General features: G+C 35.7%; 1 protein-coding gene across 4 annotated transcripts in view; it reads left to right on the top strand.

Moving 5' to 3' along the window:
- Nucleotides 1–26,130, top strand: part of agt (O-6-alkylguanine-DNA alkyltransferase) — an 89,337-nt gene that overhangs the window by 47,604 nt on the left and 15,603 nt on the right. For all 4 annotated transcript variants that reach the window (XM_081757047.1, XM_081757050.1, XM_081757044.1 and 1 more), the window contains exon 2: nt 19,554–19,730. In XM_081757047.1, the coding sequence (XP_081613173.1) occupies nt 19,579–19,730 (152 nt within the window). In that variant the 5' untranslated portion in view covers nt 19,554–19,578. The remainder of the gene's footprint in view (nt 1–19,553; nt 19,731–26,130) is intronic.

Genomic DNA, 26,130 nt, shown 5'->3' with positions numbered 1-26,130 from the left:
CATATCGTAAGTCATAGAGAGATGATATTCTGCGAATTTTTCAATTTTGATCCCTCCATTCGATAGAGCATCAAAAACTATCTGAGAAAACGAGGGAATTTTCCGCGTCACTCTTACCGTTCCTGAGATATTTGCAAAAAAAAGTTCTAATTTCAGAAGATTTAAGGAGCCATATCGTAAGTCATAGAGAGATGATATTCTGCGAATTTTTCAATTTTGATCCCTCCATTCGATAGAGCATCAAAACCTATCTGAGAAAGTGATGGAATTTTTCGCGTCACTCTTACCGTTCCTGAGATATTTGCAAAAAAAAAGTTCTAATTTCAGAAGTTTTAAGGAGCCATATCGTAAGTCATAGAGAGATGATATTCTGCGAATTTTTCAATTTTGATCCCTCCATTCGATAGAGCATCAAAAACTATCTGAGAAAATGATGGAATTTTTCGCGTCACTCTTACCGTTCCTGAGATATTTGCAAAAAAAAAGTTCTAATTTCAGAAGATTTAAGGAGCCATATCGTAAGTCATAGAGAGATGATATTCTGCGAATTTTTCAATTTTGATCCCTCCATTCGATAGAGCATCAAAACCTATCTGAGAAAGTGATGGAATTTATCGCGTCACTCTTACCGTTCCTGAGATATTTGCAAAAAAAAAAGTTCTAATTTCAGAAGATTTAAGGAGCCATATCGTAAGTCATAGGGAGATGATATTTTGCGAATTTTTCAATTTTGAGCCCTCCATTCGATAGAGCATCAAAACCTATCTGAGAAAATGATGGAATTTATCGCGTCACTCTTACCGTTCCTGAGATATTTGCAAAAAAAAAAGTTCTAATTTCAGAAGTTTTAAGGAGCCATATCGTGTCATAGAGGGATGATATTTTGCGAATTTTTCAATTTTGAGCCCTCCATTCGATAGAGCATCAAAACCTATCTGAGAAAATGATGGAATTTATCGCGTCACTCTTACCGTTCCTGAGATATTTGCAAAAAAAAAAGTTCTAATTTCAGAAGTTTTAAGGAGCCATATCGTGTCATAGAGAGATGATATTTTGCGAATTTTTCAATTTTGAGCCCTCCATTCGATAGAGCATGAAAACCTATCTGAGAAAATGATGGAATTTTTCGCGTCACTCTTACCGTTCCTGAGATATTTGCAAAAAAAAAAGTTCTAATTTCAGAAGTTTTAAGGAGCCATATCGTGTCATAGAGAGATGATATTTTGCGAATTTTTCAATTTTGAGCCCTCCATTCGATAGAGCATCAAAACCTATCTGAGAAAATGATGGAATTTATCGCGTCACTCTTACCGTTCCTGAGATATTTGCAAAAAAAAAGTTCTAATTTCAGAAGATTTAAGGAGCCATATCGTAAGTCATAGGGAGATGATATTTTGCGAATTTTTCAATTTTGAGCCCTCCATTCGATAGAGCATCAAAACCTATCTGAGAAAATGATGGAATTTATCGCGTCACTCTTACCGTTCCTGAGATATTTGCAAAAAAAAAGTTCTAATTTCAGAAGTTTTAAGGAGCCATATCGTGTCATAGAGAGATGATATTTTGCGAATTTTTCAATTTTGATCCCTCCATTCGATAGAGCATCAAAAACTATCTGAGAAAGTGATGGAATTTTTCGCGTCACTCTTACCGTTCCTGAGATATTTGTAAAAAAAAAGTTCTAATTTCAGAAGTTTTAAGGAGCCATATCGTGTCATAGAGAGATGATATTTTGCGAATTTTTAAATTTTGATCCCTCCATTCGATAGAGCATCGAAAACTATCTGAGAAAATGATGGAATTTTTCGCGTCACTCTTACCGTTCCTGAGATATTTGCAAAAAAAAGTTCTAATTTCAGAAGATTTAAGGAGCCATATCGTAAGTCATAGAGAGATGATATTTTGCGAATTTTTCAATTTTGAGCCCTCCATTCGATAGAGCATCAAAACCTATCTGAGAAAATGATGGAATTTATCGCGTCACTCTTACCCTTCCTGAGATATTTGCAAAAAAAAGTTCTAATTTCAGAAGTTTTAAGGAGCCATATCGTAAGTCATAGAGAGATGATATTCTGCGAATTTTTCAATTTTGATCCCTCCATTCGATAGAGCATCAAAAACTATCTGAGAAAATGATGGAATTTTTCGCGTCACTCTTACCGTTCCTGAGATATTTGCAAAAAAAAGTTCTAATTTCAGAAGATTTAAGGAGCCATATCGTAAGTCATAGAGAGATGATATTCTGCGAATTTTTCAATTTTGATCCCTCCATTCGATAGAGCATCAAAACCTATCTGAGAAAGTGATGGAATTTTTCGCGTCACTCTTACCGTTCCTGAGATATTTGCAAAAAAAAAAGTTCTAATTTCAGAAGTTTTAAGGAGCCATATCGTAAGTCATAGAGAGATGATATTCTGCGAATTTTTCAATTTTGATCCCTCCATTCGATAGAGCATCAAAAACTATCTGAGAAAATGATGGAATTTTTCGCGTCACTTACCGTTCCTGAGATATTTGCAAAAAAAAGTTCTAATTTCAGAAGATTTAAGGAGCCATATCGTAAGTCATAGAGAGATGATATTCTGCGAATTTTTCAATTTTGATCCCTCCATTCGATAGAGCATCAAAACCTATCTGAGAAAGTGATGGAATTTATCGCGTCACTCTTACCGTTCCTGAGATATTTGCAAAAAAAAAGTTCTAATTTCAGAAGATTTAAGGAGCCATATCGTAAGTCATAGGGAGATGATATTTTGCGAATTTTTCAATTTTGAGCCCTCCATTCGATAGAGCATCAAAACCTATCTGAGAAAATGATGGAATTTATCGCGTCACTCTTACCGTTCCTGAGATATTTGCAAAAAAAAGTTCTAATTTCAGAAGTTTTAAGGAGCCATATCGTGTCATAGAGAGATGATATTTTGCGAATTTTTCAATTTTGAGCCCTCCATTCGATAGAGCATCAAAACCTATCTGAGAAAATGATGGAATTTATCGCGTCACTCTTACCGTTCCTGAGATATTTGCAAAAAAAAAGTTCTAATTTCAGAAGTTTTAAGGAGCCATATCGTGTCATAGAGAGATGATATTTTGCGAATTTTTCAATTTTGAGCCCTCCATTCGATAGAGCATCAAAACCTATCTGAGAAAATGATGGAATTTTTCGCGTCACTCTTACCGTTCCTGAGATATTTGCAAAAAAAAAGTTCTAATTTCAGAAGTTTTAAGGAGCCATATCGTGTCATAGAGAGATGATATTTTGCGAATTTTTCAATTTTGAGCCCTCCATTCGATAGAGCATCAAAACCTATCTGAGAAAATGATGGAATTTATCGCGTCACTCTTACCGTTCCTCAGATATTTGCAAAAAATAAAGTTCTAATTTCAGAAGATTTAAGGAGCCATATCGTAAGTCATAGGGAGATGATATTTTGCGAATTTTTCAATTTTGAGCCCTCCATTCGATAGAGCATCAAAACCTATCTGAGAAAATGATGGAATTTATCGCGTCACTCTTACCGTTCCTGAGATATTTGCAAAAAAAAAGTTCTAATTTCAGAAGTTTTAAGGAGCCATATCGTGTCATAGAGAGATGATATTTTGCGAATTTTTCAATTTTGAGCCCTCCATTCGATAGAGCATCAAAACCTATCTGAGAAAATGATGGAATTTATCGCGTCACTCTTACCGTTCCTGAGATATTTGCAAAAAAAAGTTCTAATTTCAGAAGTTTTAAGGAGCCATATCGTGTCATAGAGAGATGATATTTTGCGAATTTTTCAATTTTGAGCCCTCCATTCGATAGAGCATCAAAACCTATCTGAGAAAATGATGGAATTTATTGCGTCACTCTTACCGTTCCTGAAATATTTGCAAAAAAAAGTTCTAATTTCAGAAGTTTTAAGGAGCCATATCGTGTCATAGAGAGATGATATTTTGCGAATTTTTCAATTTTGAGCCCTCCATTCGATAGAGCATCAAAACCTATCTGAGAAAATGATGGAATTTATCGCGTCACTCTTACCGTTCCTGAAATATTTGCAAAAAAATTCTAATTTCAGAAGTTTTAAGGAGCCATATCGTAAGTCATAGGGAGATGATATTTTGCGAATTTTTCAATTTTGAGCCCTCCATTCGATAGAGCATCAAAACCTATCTGAGAAAATGATGGAATTTATCGCGTCACTCTTACCGTTCCTGAGATATTTGCAAAAAAAAAGTTCTAATTTCAGAAGTTTTAAGGAGCCATATCGTGTCATAGAGAGATGATATTTTGCGAATTTTTCAATTTTGAGCCCTCCATTCGATAGAGCATCAAAACCTATCTGAGAAAATGATGGAATTTATCGCGTCACTCTTACCGTTCCTGAGATATTTGCAAAAAAAAAAGTTCTAATTTCAGAAGTTTTAAGGAGCCATATCGTGTCATAGAGAGATGATATTTTGCGAATTTTTCAATTTTGATCCCTCCATTCGATAGAGCATCAAAACCTATCTGAGAAAATGATGGAATTTATCGCGTCACTCTTACCGTTCCTGAGATATTTGCAAAAAAAAGTTCTAATTTCAGAAGTTTTAAGGAGCCATATCGTAAGTCATACAGAGATGATATTTTGCGAATTTTTCAATTTTGAGCCCTCCATTCGATAGAGCATCAAAACCTATCTGAGAAAATGATGGAATTTATCGCGTCACTCTTACCGTTCCTGAGATATTTGCAAAAAAAAAAGTTCTAATTTCAGAAGTTTTAAGGAGCCATATCGTGTCATAGAGAGATGATATTTTGCGAATTTTTCAATTTTGAGCCCTCCATTCGATAGAGTATCAAAACCTATCTGAGAAAATGATGCAATTTATCGCGTCACTCTTACCGTTCCTGAGATATTTGCAAAAAAAAAGTTCTAATTTCAGAAGATTTAAGGAGCCATATCGTGTCATAGAGAGATATTTTACGAATTTTTCAATTTTGAGCCCTCCATTCGATAGAGCATCAAAACCTATCTGAGAAAATGATGGAATTTATCGCGTCACTCTTACCGTTCCTGAGATATTTGCAAAAAAAAGTTCTAATTTCAGAAGTTTTAAGGAGCCATATCGTGTCATAGAGAGATGATATTTTGCGAATTTTTCAATTTTGAGCCCTCCATTCGATAGAGCATCAAAACCTATCTGAGAAAATGATGCAATTTATCGCGTCACTCTTACCGTTCCTGAGATATTTGCAAAAAAAAAGTTCTAATTTCAGAAGATTTAAGGAGCCATATCGTGTCATAGAGAGATGATATTTTGCGAATTTTTCAATTTTGAGCCCTCCATTCGATAGAGCATCAAAACCTATCTGAGAAAATGATGGAATTTATCGCGTCACTCTTACCGTTCCTGAGATATTTGCAAAAAAAAAGTTCTAATTTCAGAAGATTTATGGAGCCATATCGTGTCATAGAGAGATGATATTTTGCGAATTTTTCAATTTTGAGCCCTCCATTCGATAGAGCATCAAAACCTATCTGAGAAAATGATGGAATTTATCGCGTCACTCTTACCCTTCCTGAGATATTTGCAAAAAAAAAAGTTCTAATTTCAGAAGATTTAAGGAGCCATATCGTGTCATAGAGAGATGATATTTTGCGAATTTTTCAATTTTGAGCCCTCCATTCGATAGAGCATCAAAACCTATCTGAGGAAATGATGGAATTTATCGCGTCACTCTTACCGTTCTTGAGATATTTGCAAAAAAAAGTTCTAATTTCAGAAGTTTTAAGGAGCCATATCGTGTCATAAAGAGATGATATTTTGCGAATTTTTCAATTTTGAGCCCTCCATTCGATAGAGCATCAAAACCTATCTGAGAAAATGATGGAATTTATCGCGTCACTCTTACCGTTCCTGAGATATTTGCAAAAAAAAAAAGTTCTATTTTCAGAAGTTTTAAGGAGCCATATCGTGTCATAGAGAGATGATATTTTGCGAATTTTTCAATTTTGAGCCCTCCATTCGATAGAGCATCAAAAACTATCTGAGAAAGTGATGCAATTTATCGCGTCACTCTTACCGTTCCTGAGATATTTGCAAAAAAAAAAGTTCTATTTTCAGAAGTTTTAAGGAGCCATATCGTGTCATAGAGAGATGATATTTTGCGAATTTTTCAATTTTGATCCCTCCATTCGATAGAGCATCAAAACCTATCTGAGAAAATGATGCAATTTATCGCGTCACTCTTACCGTTCCTGAGATATTTGCAAAAAAAAAGTTCTAATTTCAGAAGATTTAAGGAGCCATATCGTGTCATAGAGAGATGATATTTTGCGAATTTTTCAATTTTGATCCCTCCATTCGATAGAGCATCAAAACCTATCTGAGAAAATGATGGAATTTATCGCGTCACTCTTACCGTTCCTGAGATATTTGCAAAAAAAAAAAGTTCTATTTTCAGAAGTTTTAAGGAGCCATATCGTGTCATAGAGAGATGATATTTTGCGAATTTTTCAATTTTGATCCCTCCATTCGATAGAGCATCAAAACCTATCTGAGAAAATGATGCAATTTATCGCGTCACTCTTACCGTTCCTGAGATATTTGCAAAAAAAAGTTCTAATTTCAGAAGATTTAAGGAGCCATATCGTGTCATAGAGAGATGATATTTTGCGAATTTTTCAATTTTGAGCCCTCCATTCGATAGAGCATCAAAACCTATCTGAGAAAATGATGGAATTTATCGCGTCACTCTTACCCTTCCTGAGATATTTGCAAAAAAAAAAGTTCTAATTTCAGAAGATTTAAGGAGCCATATCGTAAGTCATAGAGAGATGATATTTTGCGAATTTTTCAATTTTGAGCCCTCCATTCGATAGAGCATCAAAACCTATCTGAGGAAATGATGGAATTTATCGCGTCACTCTTACCGTTCTTGAGATATTTGCAAAAAAAAAGTTCTAATTTCAGAAGTTTTAAGGAGCCATATCGTGTCATAGAGAGATGATATTTTGCGAATTTTTCAATTTTGAGCCCTCCATTCGATAGAGCATCAAAACCTATCTGAGAAAATGATGGAATTTATCGCGTCACTCTTACCGTTCCTGAGATATTTGCAAAAAAAAAAAGTTCTATTTTCAGAAGTTTTAAGGAGCCATATCGTGTCATAGAGAGATGATATTTTGCGAATTTTTCAATTTTGAGCCCTCCATTCGATAGAGCATCAAAAACTATCTGAGAAAGTGATGCAATTTATCGCGTCACTCTTACCGTTCCTGAGATATTTGCGAAAAAAAGTTCTAATTTCAGAAGATTTAAGGAGCCATATCGTAAGTCATAGAGAGATGATATTTTTCGAATTTTTCAATTTTGAGCCCTCCATTCGATAGAGCATCAAAACCTATCTGAGAAAATGATGGAATTTATCGCGTCACTCTTACCGTTCCTGAGATATTTGCAAAAAAAAAAGTTCTAATTTCAGAAGATTTAAGGAGCCATATCGTAAGTCATAGAGAGATGATATTTTGCGAATTTTTCAATTTTGAGCCCTCCATTCGATAGAGCATCAAAACCTATCTGAGAAAATGATGGAATTTATCGCGTCACTCTAACCGTTCCTGAGATATTTGCAAAAAAAAAGTTCTAATTTCAGAAGATTTAAGGAGCCATATCGTAAGTCATAGAGATATGATATTTTGCGAATTTTTCAATTTTGAGCCCTCCATTCGATAGAGCATCAAAACCTATCTGAGAAAATGATGGAATTTATCGCGTCACTCTTACCGTTCCTGAGATATTTGCAAAAAAAAAGTTCTAATTTCAGAAGATTTAAGTCATAGAGAGATGATATTTTGCGAATTTTTCAATTTTGAGCCCTCCATTCGATAGAGCATCAAAACCTATCTGAGAAAATGATGGAATTTAGCGCGTCACTCTTACCGTTCCTGAGATATTTGCAAAAAAAAGTTCTAATTTCAGAAGTTTTAAGGAGCCATATCGTGTCATAGAGAGATGATATTTTGCGAATTTTTCAATTTTGAGCCCTCCATTCGATAGAGCATCAAAACCTATCTGAGAAAATGATGGAATTTATCGCGTCACTCTTACCGTTCCTGAGATATTTGCAAAAAAAAAAAGTTCTAATTTCAGAAGTTTTAAGGAGCCATATCGTGTCATAGAGAGATGATATTTTGCGAATTTTTCAATTTTGAGCCCTCCATTCGATAGAGCATCAAAACCTATCTGAGAAAATGATGGAATTTATCGCGTCACTCTTACCGTTCCTGAGATATTTGCAAAAAAAAAAAAAGTTCTAATTTCAGAAGTTTTAAGGAGCCATATCGTGTCATAGAGAGATGATATTTTGCGAATTTTTCAATTTTGATCCCTCCATTCGATAGAGCATCAAAAACTATCTGAGAAAATGATGGAATTTTTCGCGTCACTCTTACCGTTCCTGAGATATTTGCAAAAAAAAAAGTTCTAATTTCAGAAGATTTAAGGAGCCATATCGTAAGTCATAGAGAGATGATATTTTGCGAATTTTTCAATTTTGAGCCCTCCATTCGATAGAGCATCAAAAACTATCTGAGAAAATGATGGAATTTTTCGCGTCACTCTTACCGTTCCTGAGATATTTGCGAAAAAAAAAAAGTTCTAATTTCAGAAGATTTAAGGAGCCATATCGTAAGTCATAGAGAGATGATATTTTGCGAATTTTTCAATTTTGAGCCCTCCATTCGATAGAGCATCAAAACCTATCTGAGAAAATGATGGAATTTATCGCGTCACTCTTACCGTTCCTGAGATATTTGCAAAAAAAAAGTTCTAATTTCAGAAGATTTAAGGAGCCATATCGTAAGTCATAGAGAGATGATATTTTGCGAATTTTTCAATTTTGAGCCCTCCATTCGATAGAGCATCAAAACCTATCTGAGAAAATGATGGAATTTATCGCGTCACTCTTACCGTTCCTGAGATATTTGCAAAAAAATTCTAATTTCAGAAGATTTAAGGAGCCATATCGTAAGTCATAGGGAGATGATATTTTGCGAATTTTTCAATTTTGAGCCCTCCATTCGATAGAGCATCAAAACCTATCTGAGAAAGTGATGCAATTTATCGCGTCACTCTTACCGTTCCTGAGATATTTGCAAAAAAAAAAAGTTCTAATTTCAGAAGATTTAAGGAGCCATATCGTAAGTCATTGGGAGATGATATTTTGCGAATTTTTCAATTTTGAGCCCTCCATTCGATAGAGCATCAAAACCTATCTGAGAAAATGATGGAATTTATCGCGTCACTCTTACCGTTCCTGATATATTTGCAAAAAAAAAAGTTCTAATTTCAGAAGATTTAAGGAGCCATATCGTAAGTCATAGAGAGATGATATTTTGCGAATTTTTCAATTTTGAGCCCTCCATTCGATAGAGCATCAAAACCTATCTGAGAAAATGATGGAATTTATCGCGTCACTCTTACCGTTCCTGAGATATTTGCAAAAAAAAAGTTCTAATTTCAGAAGATTTAAGGAGCCATATCGTAAGTCATAGAGAGATGATATTTTGCGAATTTTTCAATTTTGAGCCCTCCATTCGATAGAGCATCAAAAACTATCTGAGAAAGTGATGCAATTTATCGCGTCACTCTTACCGTTTCTGAGATATTTGCAAAAAAAAGTTCTAATTTCAGAAGATTTAAGGAGCCATATCGTAAGTCATAGAGAGATGATATTTTGCGAATTTTTCAATTTTGAGCCCTCCATTCGATAGAGCATCAGAAACTATCTGAGAAAATGATGGAATTTATTGCGTCACTCTTACCGTTCCTGAGATATTTGCAAAAAAATAGTTCTAATTTCAGAAGATTTAAGGAGCCATATCGTAAGTCATAGGGAGATGATATTTTGCGAATTTTTCAATTTTGAGCCCTCCATTCGATAGAGCATCAAAACCTATCTGAGAAAATGATGGAATTTATTGCGTCACTCTTACCGTTCCTGAGATATTTGCAAAAAAAAAGTTCTAATTTCAGAAGATTTAAGGAGCCATATCGTAAGTCATAGAGAGATGATATTTTGCGAATTTTTCAATTTTGAGCCCTCCATTCGATAGAGCATCAAAAACTATCTGAGAAAATGATGGAATTTTTCGCGTCACTCTTACCGTTCCTGAGATATTTGCAAAAAAAAAGTTCTAATTTCAGAAGATTTAAGGAGCCATATCGTAAGTCATAGAGAGATGATATTTTGCGAATTTTTCAATTTTGATCCCTCCATTCGATAGAGCATCAAAACCTATCTGAGAAAATGATGGAATTTATCGCGTCACTCTTACCGTTCCTGAGATATTTGCAAAAAAAAAAAAAAAAAAGTTCTAATTTCAGAAGATTTAAGGAGCCATATCGTAAGTCATAGAGAGATGATATTTTGCGAATTTTTCAATTTTGAGCCCTCCATTCGATAGAGCATCAAAACCTATCTGAGAAAATGATGGAATTTATCGCGTCACTCTTACCGTTCTTGAGATATTTGCAAAAAAACAAAAAAAAAGTTCTAATTTCAGAAGATTTAAGGAGCCATATCGTAAGTCATAGGGAGATGATATTTTGCGAATTTTTCAATTTTGAGCCCTCCATTCGATAGAGCATCAAAAACTATCTGAGAAAATGATGGAATTTTTCGCGTCACTCTTACCGTTCCTGAGATATTTGCAAAAAAAAAGTTCTAATTTCAGAAGATTTAAGGAGCCATATCGTAAGTCATAGAGAGATGATATTTTGCGAATTTTTCAATTTTGAGCCCTCCATTCGATAGAGCATCAAAACCTATCTGAGAAAGTGATGCAATTTATCGCGTCACTCTTACCGTTCCTGAGATATTTGCAAAAAAAAAGTTCTAATTTCAGAAGATTTAAGGAGCCATATCGTAAGTCATAGAGAGATGATATTTTGCGAATTTTTCAATTTTGAGCCCTCCATTCGATAGAGCATCAAAAACTATCTGAGAAAGTGATGCAATTTATCGCGTCACTCTTACCGTTCCTGAGATATTTGCAAAAAAAAAGTTCTAATTTCAGAAGATTTAAGGAGCCATATTGTAAGTCATAGAGAGATGATATTTTGCGAATTTTTCAATTTTGAGCCCTCCATTCGATAGAGCATCAAAACCTATCTGGGAAAATGATGGAATTTATCGCGTCACTCTTACCGTTCCTGAGATATTTGCAAAAAAAGTTCTAATTTCAGAAGTTTTAAGGAGCCATATCGTGTCATAGAGAGATGATATTTTGCGAATTTTTCAATTTTGAGCCCTCCATTCGATAGAGCATCAAAACCTATCTGAGAAAATGATGGAATTTATCGCGTCACTCTTACCGTTCCTGAGATATTTGCAAAAAAAAAAAAAAAGTTCTAATTTCAGAAGATTTAAGGAGCCATATCGTAAGTCATAGGGAGATGATATTCTGCGAATTTTTCAATTTTGAGCCCTCCATTCGATAGAGCATCAAAACCTATCTGAGAAAGTGATGCAATTTATCGCGTCACTCTTACCGTTCCTGAGATATTTGCAAAAAAAAAGTTCTAATTTCAGAAGTTTTGAGGAGCCATATCGTGTCATAGAGAGATGATATTTTGCGAATTTTTCAATTTTGAGCCCTCCATTCGATAGAGCATCAAAACCTATCTGAGAAAATGATGGAATTTATCGCGTCACTCTTACCGTTCCTGAGATATTTGCAAAAAAAAAAAAAAAGTTCTAATTTCAGAAGATTTAAGGAGCCATATCGTAAGTCATAGGGAGATGATATTTTGCGAATTTTTCAATTTTGAGCCCTCCATTCGATAGAGCATCAAAACCTATCTGTGAAAATGATGGAATTTATCGCGTCACTCTTACCGTTCCTGAGATATTTGCAAAAAAAAAAAAAAAAAAAGTTCTAATTTCAGAAGATTTAAGGAGCCATATCGTAAGTCATAGAGAGATGATATTTTTCGAATTTTTCAATTTTGAGCCCTCCATTCGATAGAGCATCAAAAACTATCTGAGAAAATGATGGAATTTATCGCGTCACTCTTACCGTTCCTGAGATATTTGCAAAAAAAAAGTTCTAATTTCAGAAGATTTAAGGAGCCATATCGTAAGTCATAGAGAGATGATATTTTGCGAATTTTTCAATTTTGAGCCCTCCATTCGATAGAGCATCAAAACCTATCTGAGAAAATGATGGAATTTATCGCGTCACTCTTACCGTTCCTGAGATATTTGCGAAAAAAAGTTCTAATTTCAGAAGATTTAAGGAGCCATATCGTAAGTCATAGAGAGATGATATTTTGCGAATTTTTCAATTTTGAGCCCTCCATTCGATAGAGCATCAAAACCTATCTGTGAAAATGATGGAATTTATCGCGTCACTCTTACCGTTCCTGAGATATTTGCAAAAAAAAAAAAAAGTTCTAATTTCAGAAGATTTAAGGAGCCATATCGTAAGTCATAGAGAGATGATATTTTTCGAATTTTTCAATTTTGAGCCCTCCATTCGATAGAGCATCAAAACCTATCTGAGAAAATGATGGAATTTATCGCGTCACTCTTACCGTTCCTGAGATATTTGCAAAAAAAAAGTTCTAATTTCAGAAGATTTAAGGAGCCATATCGTAAGTCATAGAGAGATGATATTTTGCGAATTTTTCAATTTTGAGCCCTCCATTCGATAGAGCATCAAAAACTATCTGAGAAAGTGATGCAATTTATCGCGTCACTCTTACCGTTCCTGAGATATTTGCGAAAAAAAGTTCTAATTTCAGAAGATTTAAGGAGCCATATCGTAAGTCATAGAGAGATGATATTTTGCGAATTTTTCAATTTTGAGCCCTCCATTCGATAGAGCATCAAAACCTATCTGAGAAAATGATGGAATTTATCGCGTCACTCTTACCGTTCCTGAGATATTTGCAAAAAAAAAGTTCTAATTTCAGAAGATTTAAGGAGCCATATCGTAAGTCATAGGGAGATGATATTTTGCGAATTTTTCAATTTTGAGCCCTCCATTCGATAGAGCATCAAAAACTATCTGAGAAAATGATGGAATTTATTGCGTCACTCTTACCGTTCCTGAGATATTTGCAAAAAAAAAGTTCTAATTTCAGAAGATTTAAGGAGCCATATCGTAAGTCATAGAGAGATGATATTTTGCGAATTTTTCAATTTTGAGCCCTCCATTCGATAGAGCATCAAAAACTATCTGAGAAAATGATGGAATTTTTCGCGTCACTCTTACCGTTCCTGAGATATTTGCAAAAAAAAAGTTCTAATTTCAGAAGATTTAAGGAGCCATATCGTAAGTCATAGAGAGATGATATTTTGCGAATTTTTCAATTTTGAGCCCTCCATTCGATAGAGCATCAAAACCTATCTGAGAAAATGATGAAATTTATCGCGTCACTCTTACCGTTCCTGAGATATTTGCAAAAAAACAAAAAAAAAAGTTCTAATTTCAGAAGATTTAAGGAGCCATATCGTAAGTCATAGAGAGATGATATTTTGCGAATTTTTCAATTTTGAGCCCTCCATTCGATAGATCATCAAAAACTATCTGAGAAAATGATGGAATTTATCGCGTCACTCTTACCGTTCCTGAGATATTTGCAAAAAAAAAGTTCTAATTTCAGAAGATTTAAGTAGCAATATCGTAAGTCATAGGGAGATGATATTTTGCGAATTTTTCAATTTTGAGCATATCTTCGTAAAACAACATATCGTAGAACGGTTTATTAGAACTCTTAAACAAAATATGTGAAAAAGTTGAGTACTTAAGGAAAGTATAAATGGATATTTATATTACAAGAATTGTTTAATGAGTAACAATCAATATAAAGTCTGTAGAAGTTAATAAGGAAAATTAATTCTTTTTAAGTTCGCTCTGGCAATGCTCATGGAGCATTCTCAACTGTTCTTAATATTTTAATAATTATCTGCTCTGAGTTGTTTTAACTTACAATGTAATGTTTTACTTACATCCATCGTTATTTTTTCAATTAACAAATTTACGAAGTACATCATTTTTTTTTTTTTTTTAATACAGGTTATATTTACAAAGGGTTAACTTGGGTAAGGTCTCTGTTACTAATTTGAAATTTTCACGGGTTTTCGTTTTATAGTTTTCGTCTCACCTTTGACAATTTGGTTCTCTAGTTCGTTTTTGTGGATATATATTTATCCTTCTGCCCATACTTTGACAAGCTTCGTGTTGTAAGTGCCATAAATAAAATGAAATTTAAAAAAAACTGAATAAAGAAAAAAACTTCATTGATATGTTTGACTTCGATGTATTTTGATTTGTCTCATATAGCCCAGGATTTTTACTAGTGCTGCCTGTTTACGGAGAATCGACATGCAGATCACAGTATAACAGTCTAGTATCACCGAAGACCTCAACTATAACTTGGAATCGAAGTGGAACACCGACTCCCTACGTCTCACTAGAGAGAGCACTCATTGTGGAAATACGGCTGGTGGCGGATCCAAGGTCGCAATCGCACCCCCTCCCCCAGAAGAGGAAACTTTTTTTATTTTATATATATAAATAAACCCATCCCAGAGTTTGGAGCTCTTAAAAGTAGCTCTAAGTAGCAGTAGTACAACCCCCCCCCCCAGAAGTCCGTCCTGGATCTTCCCCTGAATAGGGCCCACATCTCGCTTTTATTTTACTGAAGGCCAGATTTATTACCAGTACCCTACTCGTGTACGAAGTGTCAGTCAAGGAGAGGAAGAAAAAATCAGACCTAACAATTTTCAAATAAAAAAAATAAAATAAAACATTTGAAAAACGTCGATAAAACAAATCTGAATTTGGATGGATGGAGGTGTGAACTCAGAATTGACCCATCCATTTAGCATTCAAAAAGACAGTGAGCATGACTGATCTTTGATTGCTCATTGTTGCCTTTTATCGGCGAGAGAACTGCTCCGTGTGTTATTCAGCACTCTGATTTTTCTTTACGATGGTCTTCTTCACAACACTGCAAAAGTTCTTCACAAATGTTTCGGTTGTCACTTGACAACCGAACATTCACTCTTCGATTAGAAAATTCGGGCCACAGTGTCGTCATTACCCAATGTTACAGGGCTCCCAGAGCGGACTTCATCAGTGGCGTTCTCGGCCCTCTCTGAACATCTTATGCCAGCTATCCGGATTGGGATTGGTTAGAAAGTCATCACAAGGCCTCTTGAATCATCCGATAAGTGTCTCCTGGGATCTTGCGTATGCTCCAAGGCAGTGGTTCTTAACCGATGTGTTCTCAGTGGTAGAGCGTTCACCTCCGGTGCTTGGGGTCCTTGGTTCGATCCCAGCTCGCACCGTGTGGACTTTGTGGTGGACAAGCACCGTGCTCGTGGGTTTTCTCGGGGTTCTCCCGTTTCCTCCCACTTTCTTCATTCCACCATTTCACTCATATCTCTTCATCACCGTCTTTTTTTAGCCTAACTGGCATAACCGAGGGTCGTAAAACTTAAAGATTTCATTTCATTTAAACTGTGTCGCGACACACTGGCGTGGAATTTAACAATAATTACTTAAAATCGAGACGGATTGTACCAGTCAACATCTCCAGCTGTAGCATAATGCTCAGTCCTATATAAAATCATTATAAAAACTAATTGGTTTCACTAACTCACTCTATGGCTTATGGAACCCGAAGGTTCAATGCCGCGTCTTCCATCCTAGCTGCATGACTTGTCCACCTCAGCCTCCTAAACTTGATGATCTTAACAATGTTTGGTAAACCGTATAAATTGTTTAGTTTCTTGTTATGAAGTTTCCGCCATTCCCCATTCCCGTTCCTCTTGGGTCCGAATATTCTTGTTTTTAAGGACTCTCAGGATCTTGTTCTTAAATATTTTCAGTCTATGTTCTTCCCTCAAAGTAAGTGACTATGTTTCGAAACCATACGGAACAGCAGGTATGATTATCGTTTTGTATATTTTAAGCTTCAGATTCCTCGATAGAATTCGCGACGACAAGAGATTTTGAACCAAATAGTAACACGAATCCTAGTAACACGAATCCCCTGCGTTTAGTCGACATTTAATTTCATCGTGAATATGATTTTCGTCTGTTAATATTGATCCTAGATATTTGAAAGTATCCACTTTATCAAAAGTATTATTTAATATTTTAACGTATTCATAATTTGCCTATTACGGTCTCGACGCACTTCCATGCATTTAGTTTTCTCTGCATTTACTTCTAAACCCAAGTCACTGCAAGAGTTTAATAAGATCCCTTCATTTCTTTCTATTGTTCTCCTGTCACCCCCTATTAAATTTACATCATCAGCATATGCCATAATCTGGTGAACCCCGTTCAACTCTAGGCCCTGGTTGCTATCTTTGATTTTTCTTATAGTGTATTCCAGGACAAAGTTGAATAATAATGGCGACAACGCATCTCCTTGTTTCAGGCCATTCTTGACGTGAAAGCTCGTAGACAAAATTTTGGATTCATTTAAACACCCGGACTTTACTTTGGGATTCATTTAAACATGCCTTAATCAATATAATAAATATTATTATTATTTATAATAAAAAATATCAAACAAGTGGGTCGCGATGTTCTGGACGCTCAGTAAAGTGTGCCTTCAGTCAAAGAAGGTTGAGAAGCACTGCTCCAGGGACTTCTCCATCACGACTTCGACGACACTTTCAAAGAGGGTTTCCCCTGCCTTGACGCGGAGCTAACTGCCGCACGGTGCGCTATGTTCTCAAAGCCCCCACCGCACACCCTATCTGGCGGGAACGCTCTGCTACGGGTAATCGCATCAGAAAATAATGTGACTTATTACTTCAGGAACACTCTTCATTAGAGTCATTATTATTATTATTATTTCCAGGTAAGTGCTCAGAGCAGTGAGAGACGTATAATGATCCGTTATAGAGTGTTCGCATTTGATATCCAAATTTAATTGTAAATCATGCAAACTTGGCTTTTTTAATTTTGTGGTTAATGTATGTAACACTTTCGTTTCTTTTACTTCCTTATTCCACCAATTTTCGCAATTTGTTTGCTTGCATTTATAATATCTTTCGGCATGCTAATCTTCATCGGATAACCTTTATTTTGTTTACTTTGCTAAATTGAACACAGACTTCCACAAAAAGCGACAGAACTTCCTTGTTTGCGTTTATATTTCGTATATATTTTATTATTGAGATTTCTTAGATATGTGTACCTTGTGTGAAACGTACATAAGTGTGGTTGTAATAATATTTATGTATTCATGACAAAGCAAAATTCGGTATGAGAATTAAGTAACATATTAGAGACTTAGAGGAAGACAAAGCTGCAGTTTGAAGTTTGACTCATCACTTGCATGCTACTAAGCATAATATAAAAAAATGTTAAAATTTTCCATAAGCGTCTCCCGAAAACTGCGAGAAGCATATATTTATAAATCTTATCTGCAATCTGGGATACATCAGGTACATGTTTTGTGTAAACCTAAAAATTGTACTACCCGTAGCAGCGCCTTGAGATATTTTATCAAAACCAAGAGTCCAGCCTTAAATACTTATAAAAGAAATTTTGATAAAGAATGAGATTTCATATTAAAGACTTTTACTAGCGAGATATGTATTTGTAGCTTTCTGTTACCTAATGCGGTTATGCTTACCCAAATCGATATGTTTTATTGAAAGCTATAAAGGTTTCAGTGAATTCTATTACTTTCCCCAGTTGGCGAAACTTTTTTTCAAATGCTTCTCACACACCTAATTCGTATGAGATTTTCTTCATCTCAAATATAGATGATAGATACTAACTTGCTGTAAGTGGAAAAACTTATTCACCTAAGTGCAAATCGGCAATGGATTTTTCTCCTTTAATACATTAACAGTAAATATCTCAGTTGAGTTAAGAATACAATTATGGTAAATTTTCAACTAAATATTTTAAACCATTGCTAATAAATAAGGACTTGGATTTTAAGATTTTAACACTATATACATAACCGCAGATTAATGATAATGCATATCTTGGGTCAGCGTTGTCAGTTCCAACTGTGGTCATGCATAGGTCATAAGTAACTAAAACCTTTCAATTTTAGCTGTGGAGTTTCTGTGATATCACTGTCACCTGTAAAATGATACTCATAGTGGATATTATATGATTAGTTTGTAAACAATTTCTGTTGTTGTCAACTATTAAAATGTTTATGTTAACAAAATTATTGTTAGTGTGGAACTATTATTTATTGTTGAAATTCCTGATTAGACAGTCAGTCCGATTGCTTATCCAGTTGTCCAAATTTAACCCTATATTTTTAGTTCTGATGAAATATCACTCAAGCTTTTATTTTAAGTAATGACACAGTTTTGTGAATGACGTTAAATTCGTAATTTTGTTTGTTTGATTCGAGTTTAGCATTCCATTCAGCGGATAGGCTATTTGAGACGTGGACCTATAGCTTAAGGTGGGATCCGAACCACTTGACCTGTTGGAAATCGAACCCGGGTCTCCCACACCAAAGGCGCGTACGCTAACTGCGTAGCCACGAGGGAGCTCACCTTTTATTTTGTATTATGGAATGTTAAAATGTTTTGATAATTCAGAAACTCCAGCTGAAAAGGTTATAAAACTATTTTAAAGGCAATTGACCCATTTGCGAGTCTACCAAGCTTGCTGTGAATGTGACAAAATTTATATTCTAATACAAAGGACATTAGAACGGTGAAGTGGAGATTCTGCAGTATCGGACTTGTATTTGATTTTGTCAAAATACGTGCGATAAACGTGAAATGGATTGATTTTCTTTAGAACCTCTAATGCTTTCTTTAAGTCTTTTTATTGTGTTTAATCATACTTATACCACCATCTTATTCATATTTAACTTAATAAACACCAGAGTGATTTTCTTAACTGATAAAATATTGTTTATAGTCAGTTAATTTTTTCAATGGAAATTGGAGGTTTCATGTGAATTTGTATTTTTTTGAACTGTTTTCTTAAATCTGTGTTTATGAAATAGGGGTTTGTTACCTATTTCTGATTCATGAGAGGTTTTAGATTCTTAATTTCTGATTCTGTAGATCTTGAAGCTACAGAGTGCTATGTTCAGTCGCGTGTGTATAAGCTCGAAACTCTAAAGATGCTAGTGTATTTTAACCTTATTAAATGAATTTATCAGGCTTACCTTGAAATTAAAACGAAAGTCGATGTATTTCTCCAAGCATTTGCAGTTGGTATAGCTGGTTGTGATGATGGGGTAAAAGATAACATCTGATCATCATCTATTTATTGGATAATTATACAAATTGTTACAGTCAGTTTTTACCTACGTCGAATACTTCTTTAGAAAAGGAAATCTTATCTATAGAAGGGATACTTTAAGTAGTAGAAGCCACTTTTGGGTTACATTAGTGGTTGAGACACTATAGCACTTGAAAGTTTAAAGTGTGATGTTATTAAATTTTGAAACATCGACGATATTTTCAAATAACGGCAATTTCGTACAAACGATGTCTTGTAAATTTCACATTTCTCATTGAAAGTAAGTTGTATTATTCCATAAAGACATTTCTTTTGCAGGATTTTGCAGCAAGACACGTTAAAGATGAAACCGAAGATACACAACGATCATGACACTGAGACATACAAACTGTCGACTCCAATTGGAGATATGCATGTTGTAAGCTGTTCTTCTGGTCTGCATTCAGTCTCACAGGACAAGAATATTGTAGATGAGAACTTTAACCCAGTGAAAGGGTAATTGTTTTGTATCTTCGGCAGTATCTTATCAAGTATATAACCTCTCATGACATTACTTTTCTTACCTAAATGTTTTGCCGGAAGTTGTAGCCCTTTTACTTAATCAAGTTGGGCGGGACTACTAAGCCAATAGAAGAGGTTAAATGGGCAGCTTTTCCATTTCTTTTCTATATGACTAGATACTTTGAAACAAAGTTCTGTATCCTTACGATACGAGTTTGTGTTCAAATTGGGCTTTAGATCTTGACCAGATTAGTTTATAATTAATCAAAAACATGCTCTTATTACTTTACTCTGAGCCGTAGAATGTCGAATAGGTGAAACAAATATTATATACGGGAATGAATTATACAAAATTATGAATTAAGTATTTGTAATTTACTGAGATATAGCAATATTATTGCTTTGAAACGAAAAGATCAAAAAATAATTCTGGCAAAACAAAATGAAGAGGTAAGGTAGTATTAATAAAGATTGGCTACTGACCAATGAATCCTCCCTTGGGAAGCCTAAATATTTTCCATACGTTTCGGAACGCCTAGCTGGTTCCGTCTTCAGTGAACAAGGATAAAAACGGATAGGAGATAAAAGGTATAAAACAAGGGATTTATGCCACTAAATAAATAAATGTAACGTAAAGAATGGATCCTGAAATGTCACGAGCAGAGCAAAACGCAAAAAGAATGAACTGGATCGAAGGAAGCACGTTGTCTATGTTACGTCACTATTGCCAGATTCAAAATATGCATCTAAGGTAGGTAAGCAAATTCTATCAATGTTGCCAGTATCCAGATTTAAAGCAGGTATTTACTTATAAATAAAAAAAAAGAAATTAAATCTTTGAGTTTTACGTCCCACAGTTATGCCGGCTAGGCTAAAGGAGACGGCGATGATGAGATATGAATGAAATGGTAGAATGAAGAAAGTGTGAGGAAACGGGAGAACCCCGATCAAACTCACGCACACGGTGTTTGTCCACCACAAGGTTCACTTGGCGGGGGCTGAGATCGAACCCGAGACCCCAAGCACCACAGGTGAACCCTCTACCACTGAGCCACCTGTTTATAAATAAAGAATGATTCTTTAATCACCCGTTGTTTCTTTGCTTTTGTCGAACCTGTTACATTAATCTGTTTGATGTTATTTGTATGTTCTAAATGAAGCGCCAATCCCGACATGCCCTATTGTACGTTTTTTTTGATTGTCTAATATGTTCTTTAATTTGAGTGTTAATACTGCGTTTCGTTTGGCCTATTATGTATGAGGAGTCACATTTAATTTACTCTTTTTGCGCTTTGCTCTGCTCGTGACATTTCTTTATATCACATTTATTTAGTGGTATATATTCCTTGTTTTAGACCTTTTATCTCTTATCTGTAATCCTTGTTCCCTTGCCACTGAAGACGGAACCAGGTTGGTGTTCCGAAACGTATGGAAAACATTTAGGCTTCCTAAAGGAGGATTCATTGGTAAGTTTTTATTTATTTATTTATTTATTTTATTTTTTTTTTTTAAATTTGAATATCCCTTTCATGGGACCGTATAATTTTAAGGTAAGGTAGTAGGTTTTATAGGAAAAAAGGACTCTGAGAAACTTGGTGCGAGGTCGTAACTTGGGTGAGATCGCTGTTCAAGTCTACATTCTGCCTGATTCAGATTGTACTCTCCATTTTCTTCGTTGTTTGTTTTTCGTTGGTTTTCCTCTAAATATCCTCTTGTTGCACAGGTTCTTCCAGTATTTAAACTAAACTATCCCGGAGTGTTGTTGACGATTATAGAGAATTCTCAAGGGTTTTTTCATCCACATGTAAAGTTCCGGCGTCAGTTTTCTATCAGAATCGATAGTCATTATTCAACACAGAGATTCCGAAAGGCTAAGTCAGTTGTAAAAATATGTCAAAATGCAGGAAGGAGGAAAAAGGATGTTTTTATAGGATAGAAATATTCTTACTACTTATATATTTCAAAAATTACGTAAGTACTTCTAGACAGAAGTACATGTCAACAAACAACAATGAATGGAGAAGAAATAGAAAAGAAAGAAGGAAGTACTCCCTTGGGTTGCTTAAGCAAAATGAATACGGATGCTTGGCAGGAACCTAAAACAGAAAACATGATGGATTAATCTCTTTTTGTAACAGATTGAATCAAAAGTCTGGACACGGTGTAATAAATCGAGAACTTAACTTCGGATCGAAAAATCAAAAAACACGTGTTTAGTAATATTAAAAAATCTATCTGATGAAACCAAACCTGACCTTCTAGACCCACCCCCTGGGGCTTGAAGTGGGGTCAATTTTGACATTTCTAATGGAAACCCCAATTTTTGATTGCAGATTTGGATTCTACGGCCCAAACTATGTAAAGTTTCATCAACACTTTTCCGTCGATGCATAACATGGCGCAGTAATCGGGGAAAATAAATGGCCCCTAAATACTCCCATTTCGTTCATGAGCTTGGTAGTATTTCCGACCTCTGTTCTCGTTCAGTGTCACTGGTTCACTTGTCTATTCCTTCTCGTCACTGGATAGAAGCACACTACACAGAAACAGAAGACAGAGAAAGGCACACCTTCTTCATTCGGGCTTCGGGCAGTATCAGTGTTGCAAACCAGAAAATTCAAAAGCGGCGAGTAGAGGACAAAAAATAAAACAATTAAAAGTAAAAGGAAAATTGAAGAAAAGTATAGCTATTGAAGTATCTGCTTATTGCACTATGGTGTTATTTGACTTCTGTGTCTAAGATGAAAATGTATTGATATAACTGTTTTCTAATCGCTAAAATATGACATTCATTAGGGTCGATTGTACCATTCTCTGATAAAGATAAATTATCGGAATAATCCAACCTTGTCGCGGTAGTAGATCTCATCTTACACAAAATAACACATGACCACTGCGACCAGTGTTATCTTATGTGACGATTAAAAGATATCAGGATAATGTAGAATTGGCTGTATAACGTGCAAATGTTTGAATGGTGTGAAATTATCAAAAATAGCCTGTAACTGCCAAGCTAATTTATGTTTGAAATAACGGATGAACCAAAAGTTTGGCCACGGTAGAGTAACTGGAGAAATACACTTCTGATCATAAAAGCGCAAAAAAAAAAAAAAAAAAAAAAAAAAACAAACAAACGTATTTAATATGTTTTAAGAAGCTATCCGATGATATCAAACACAACACTCCGCCCCCACCTTCTGGAAAGGAGTGGGGGGGGGCATTGATTTTTCAAATGGGAACTCCAATGTTTTATTGAAGATTCGGAGACTGCATCCCAAATAATGTAAAGTATAATCAAAACTTTTTCGTCGATGTGTGATATCATGCTGTAATCGGCGAAATTAGATGCTCCCCTCTTCGTTTATGAGCTTGATATTAGCTCCGACCGTCTGTACAAGGTGCAGTATTTTGAGAAATACGCGTCGGATCAACAAAGTTATTCAATGGTACCAAACACGATACCGCGCCCTACCGCTAGGTGGGGTTAGCTGAAAGATTTGAAATGGAAGCTTTTATTTCTTATTGCAGAGTTGGATTCTGCCCACAAACCTATACAAGATTTAGTCGAAACATCGTTGTCGCTGTGTGACGTGGCGCTGTAATGGCGAAATCAGGAGAACTTCCTATATGAACTTTAATTAGCTTCAATGCTGTGGACGTGATGAAAGAAGTATACATGTGATCAAAAAAACAAAAGAAAATGTGTGACTATTGGGTTTGTTAGGGTGTTTATCGTTCCTTTTCCGCAGTGGGACGAAAGAGACGGGACCTACAGTTGAAAGTGAGATCCGAACCTCTATTACGTTTTGGAACCGAGACGTTCACCATGAACAATTGCCGACGAAGTTTGTCCGACCGTCGTCGATTATTGGGTGACAGCAGCGAAAAGGGTGTGCTAGTGCTGGTTCAAAGGCGGCTGCCTATTTGTCGGCTTGGCAGCGAACACCGTGACGGCCCCGCCGCTGTTCAGGAACGGCAGCTATGAGACAGACGGTTGTCTTGGCCCAGCAGTGGCACGATGTCGTCCCCCGAAGCGACGGCATCATGATTTTCACCATCATTTCGCCTGACTATTGCGAATAGTCGGACTACGACTCACGAGACTGCTCGCAGTCTCTCATAGTTTTAGATGGGTGAAATTATTATTGAATTCTTTCTTTACTTCTTCTCATTATTATTATTATTATTATTATTATTATTATTATTATTATTATTATTATTATTATTATTATAGTATATTATATTATTATCTGCTAGTAGTAGTAGTAGTAGTGATGTAGTAGTAGTCTGTAAAGGGTAGTAGTCTGTAGTAGTATGTTTTATTTTTATTTTTAATCCTTTCATCCTTTAATTTTTAAATGTCTATAATGTGCAGTGGCGTATTTAGGGGGGTGGCTTCGGGCTTAAGCCCCCCCGAAATCTTACTTAGTATAGTAAAGTAAATGAAATATCTTGCAGAATTTTCACATTTCCAAGCAGGCCCCTCCCGAAAGTTAGCAAAGCCCCTCCCGAAACAAAATCGTCAATACGACATCATTAATGTGTCATCAATAAATTAATCACATCTTACCCTAGACAAGATTAGATTCTGTCGTTCCAATATAATTTCAAAACTAAAGGAGTTACCACTAAAGAGCATTGTGTGAACAGAGTGCACATTTCAATACATATGTATGGTACCACCTTAATTTCGTGGCATGGATGGGGCCACGGTGGCTCAGTGGTAGAGCGTTCACCTCTGGTGCTTGGGGTCCTGGGTTCAAAACCTGCTCCCGCCAAATAAACTTTGTGGTGGGCAAACACCGTGTGCGTGGGTTTTCTCGGGGATCTCCCGTTTCCTCCCACTTCCTTAATTCCACCATTTCATTCATCTCTCTCATAATCACTGTCTCCTTTAGCCTAACCGGCAAAATCGTGGGACCTAAAACTCAAAAATTTCATTTCATTTTTGTGGCATGGAGTCCTCTTAAGTACGTTGATGGAACTTTCGTTCGGGATAGACATGACGAAGGTTATAGGCGTAACCTGTAATTTGGGCATTGTAGTGGAGCATTTGTACAAGAAGTGATACCTGTGTGTGTGTGTGTTATTCGTTTCATTATTGTTTCCTCTTCTCACATGGAACGTATGGATGTGTGAATTATAACACGTTTAGTGGCACGTGACATGGGATTGCAACATTGGGATGGCATTGCTCGTTCGTTCATTCACATGTTAAAGCGACGTTCACCTGAGCAATTCGTTTATAAGTGGCAGGTCGTTAACAGTGACGGATCTGTTGGTAACGATTCTCGGTCTAACAGCAAAATGTCTTTCTTTTTCACCCCGAACAGTTAATTTACTTTCGCCGATTATGGCGCCATATAATGCATCAACGGAAAAGTGTTGATTAAACCTTACATAGTTTGGGCCGTAGAATGCAAATCTGCAATCAAACATTGGGGTTTCCATTTGAAATTTCAAAGTTGACCCCACCCCAGCCCCCAGGGGGTGGGTCTAGAGGGTCGAGTTTGGTTTCATCAGATAGTTCTTTTAATATTACTAAACACGTGTTTTTTGGTTTTTCGATTCGAAGTTAAGTTCTCGATTTATTCCACCGTGTCCAGACTTTTGATTCACTCTGTATATGTTGACCATGTTGAATTTAGTAACTTTGAAGTTCTGGAATATTTCTTAAAAATTCTTTAGTAGTTGTTGTTATTGTGTATTTTGTTGTAAGTTATTGTAAAGAGTTTTTGTTTTAATTGTAATGTGCGGTTGCTTAATGTACGAAAAATCTTCATAAAGTAATTTTTCTAAGGAAAAATACATAACGCATAGGAGTTTTGGTGAAAGAATCAGTATTCTGTGTGTAGGCAATGGCTTCTTTAATTCTCAAAATAGGAAGAACTCGCTCGGTGGTAGGACCGGGGAATACGCAGGATAATGGATAATTATGAAATCCAAAGTGGCTGTTTAAGCCACCGGCTCTTGAGCAGAATGTGTGGGGGCATTTTCATGGAGAACTCGTACTCTTGAGTTAGTATTCCTTAACGTTCGTTGATTGCAACCCACATCTTGGTTAGACATCACACCGCGGTAGTTCAGGAAAGTTTCTACATTATCTTCCTTCACAGTTTCAGACATTGGCCGTTTTTAGAGTTTGTGACCAGTGATGCTTCCATTGCTTGTGTCTTCGTCTCTCTTTGGACGGTAATGATACATTTAGCATTCATCCATAGTGATCAATCAGTCTTTTGGAAAGCCCTGATATGCATTGCCTAGCCGAAGCATTTTAACTGTTGCTTCCTCTCTGTACTGAATTTATGATGTCAACAAGCGCGGGATTCAGCGGGCGGTCTGCCTTTGTCATGTACAGCTTATTGTGCATTATGCTAAATACTGACCCTGGCCG

Source organism: Thermobia domestica, chromosome 1, assembly GCF_964235325.1.
Source record: "Thermobia domestica chromosome 1, izTheDome1.hap1.1, whole genome shotgun sequence".
Lineage (NCBI taxonomy): Eukaryota > Metazoa > Arthropoda > Insecta > Zygentoma > Lepismatidae > Thermobia > Thermobia domestica.
The sequence above is the reverse complement of the archived record's forward strand: the minus strand, read 5'-3'. Positions and strand labels throughout refer to the sequence as shown.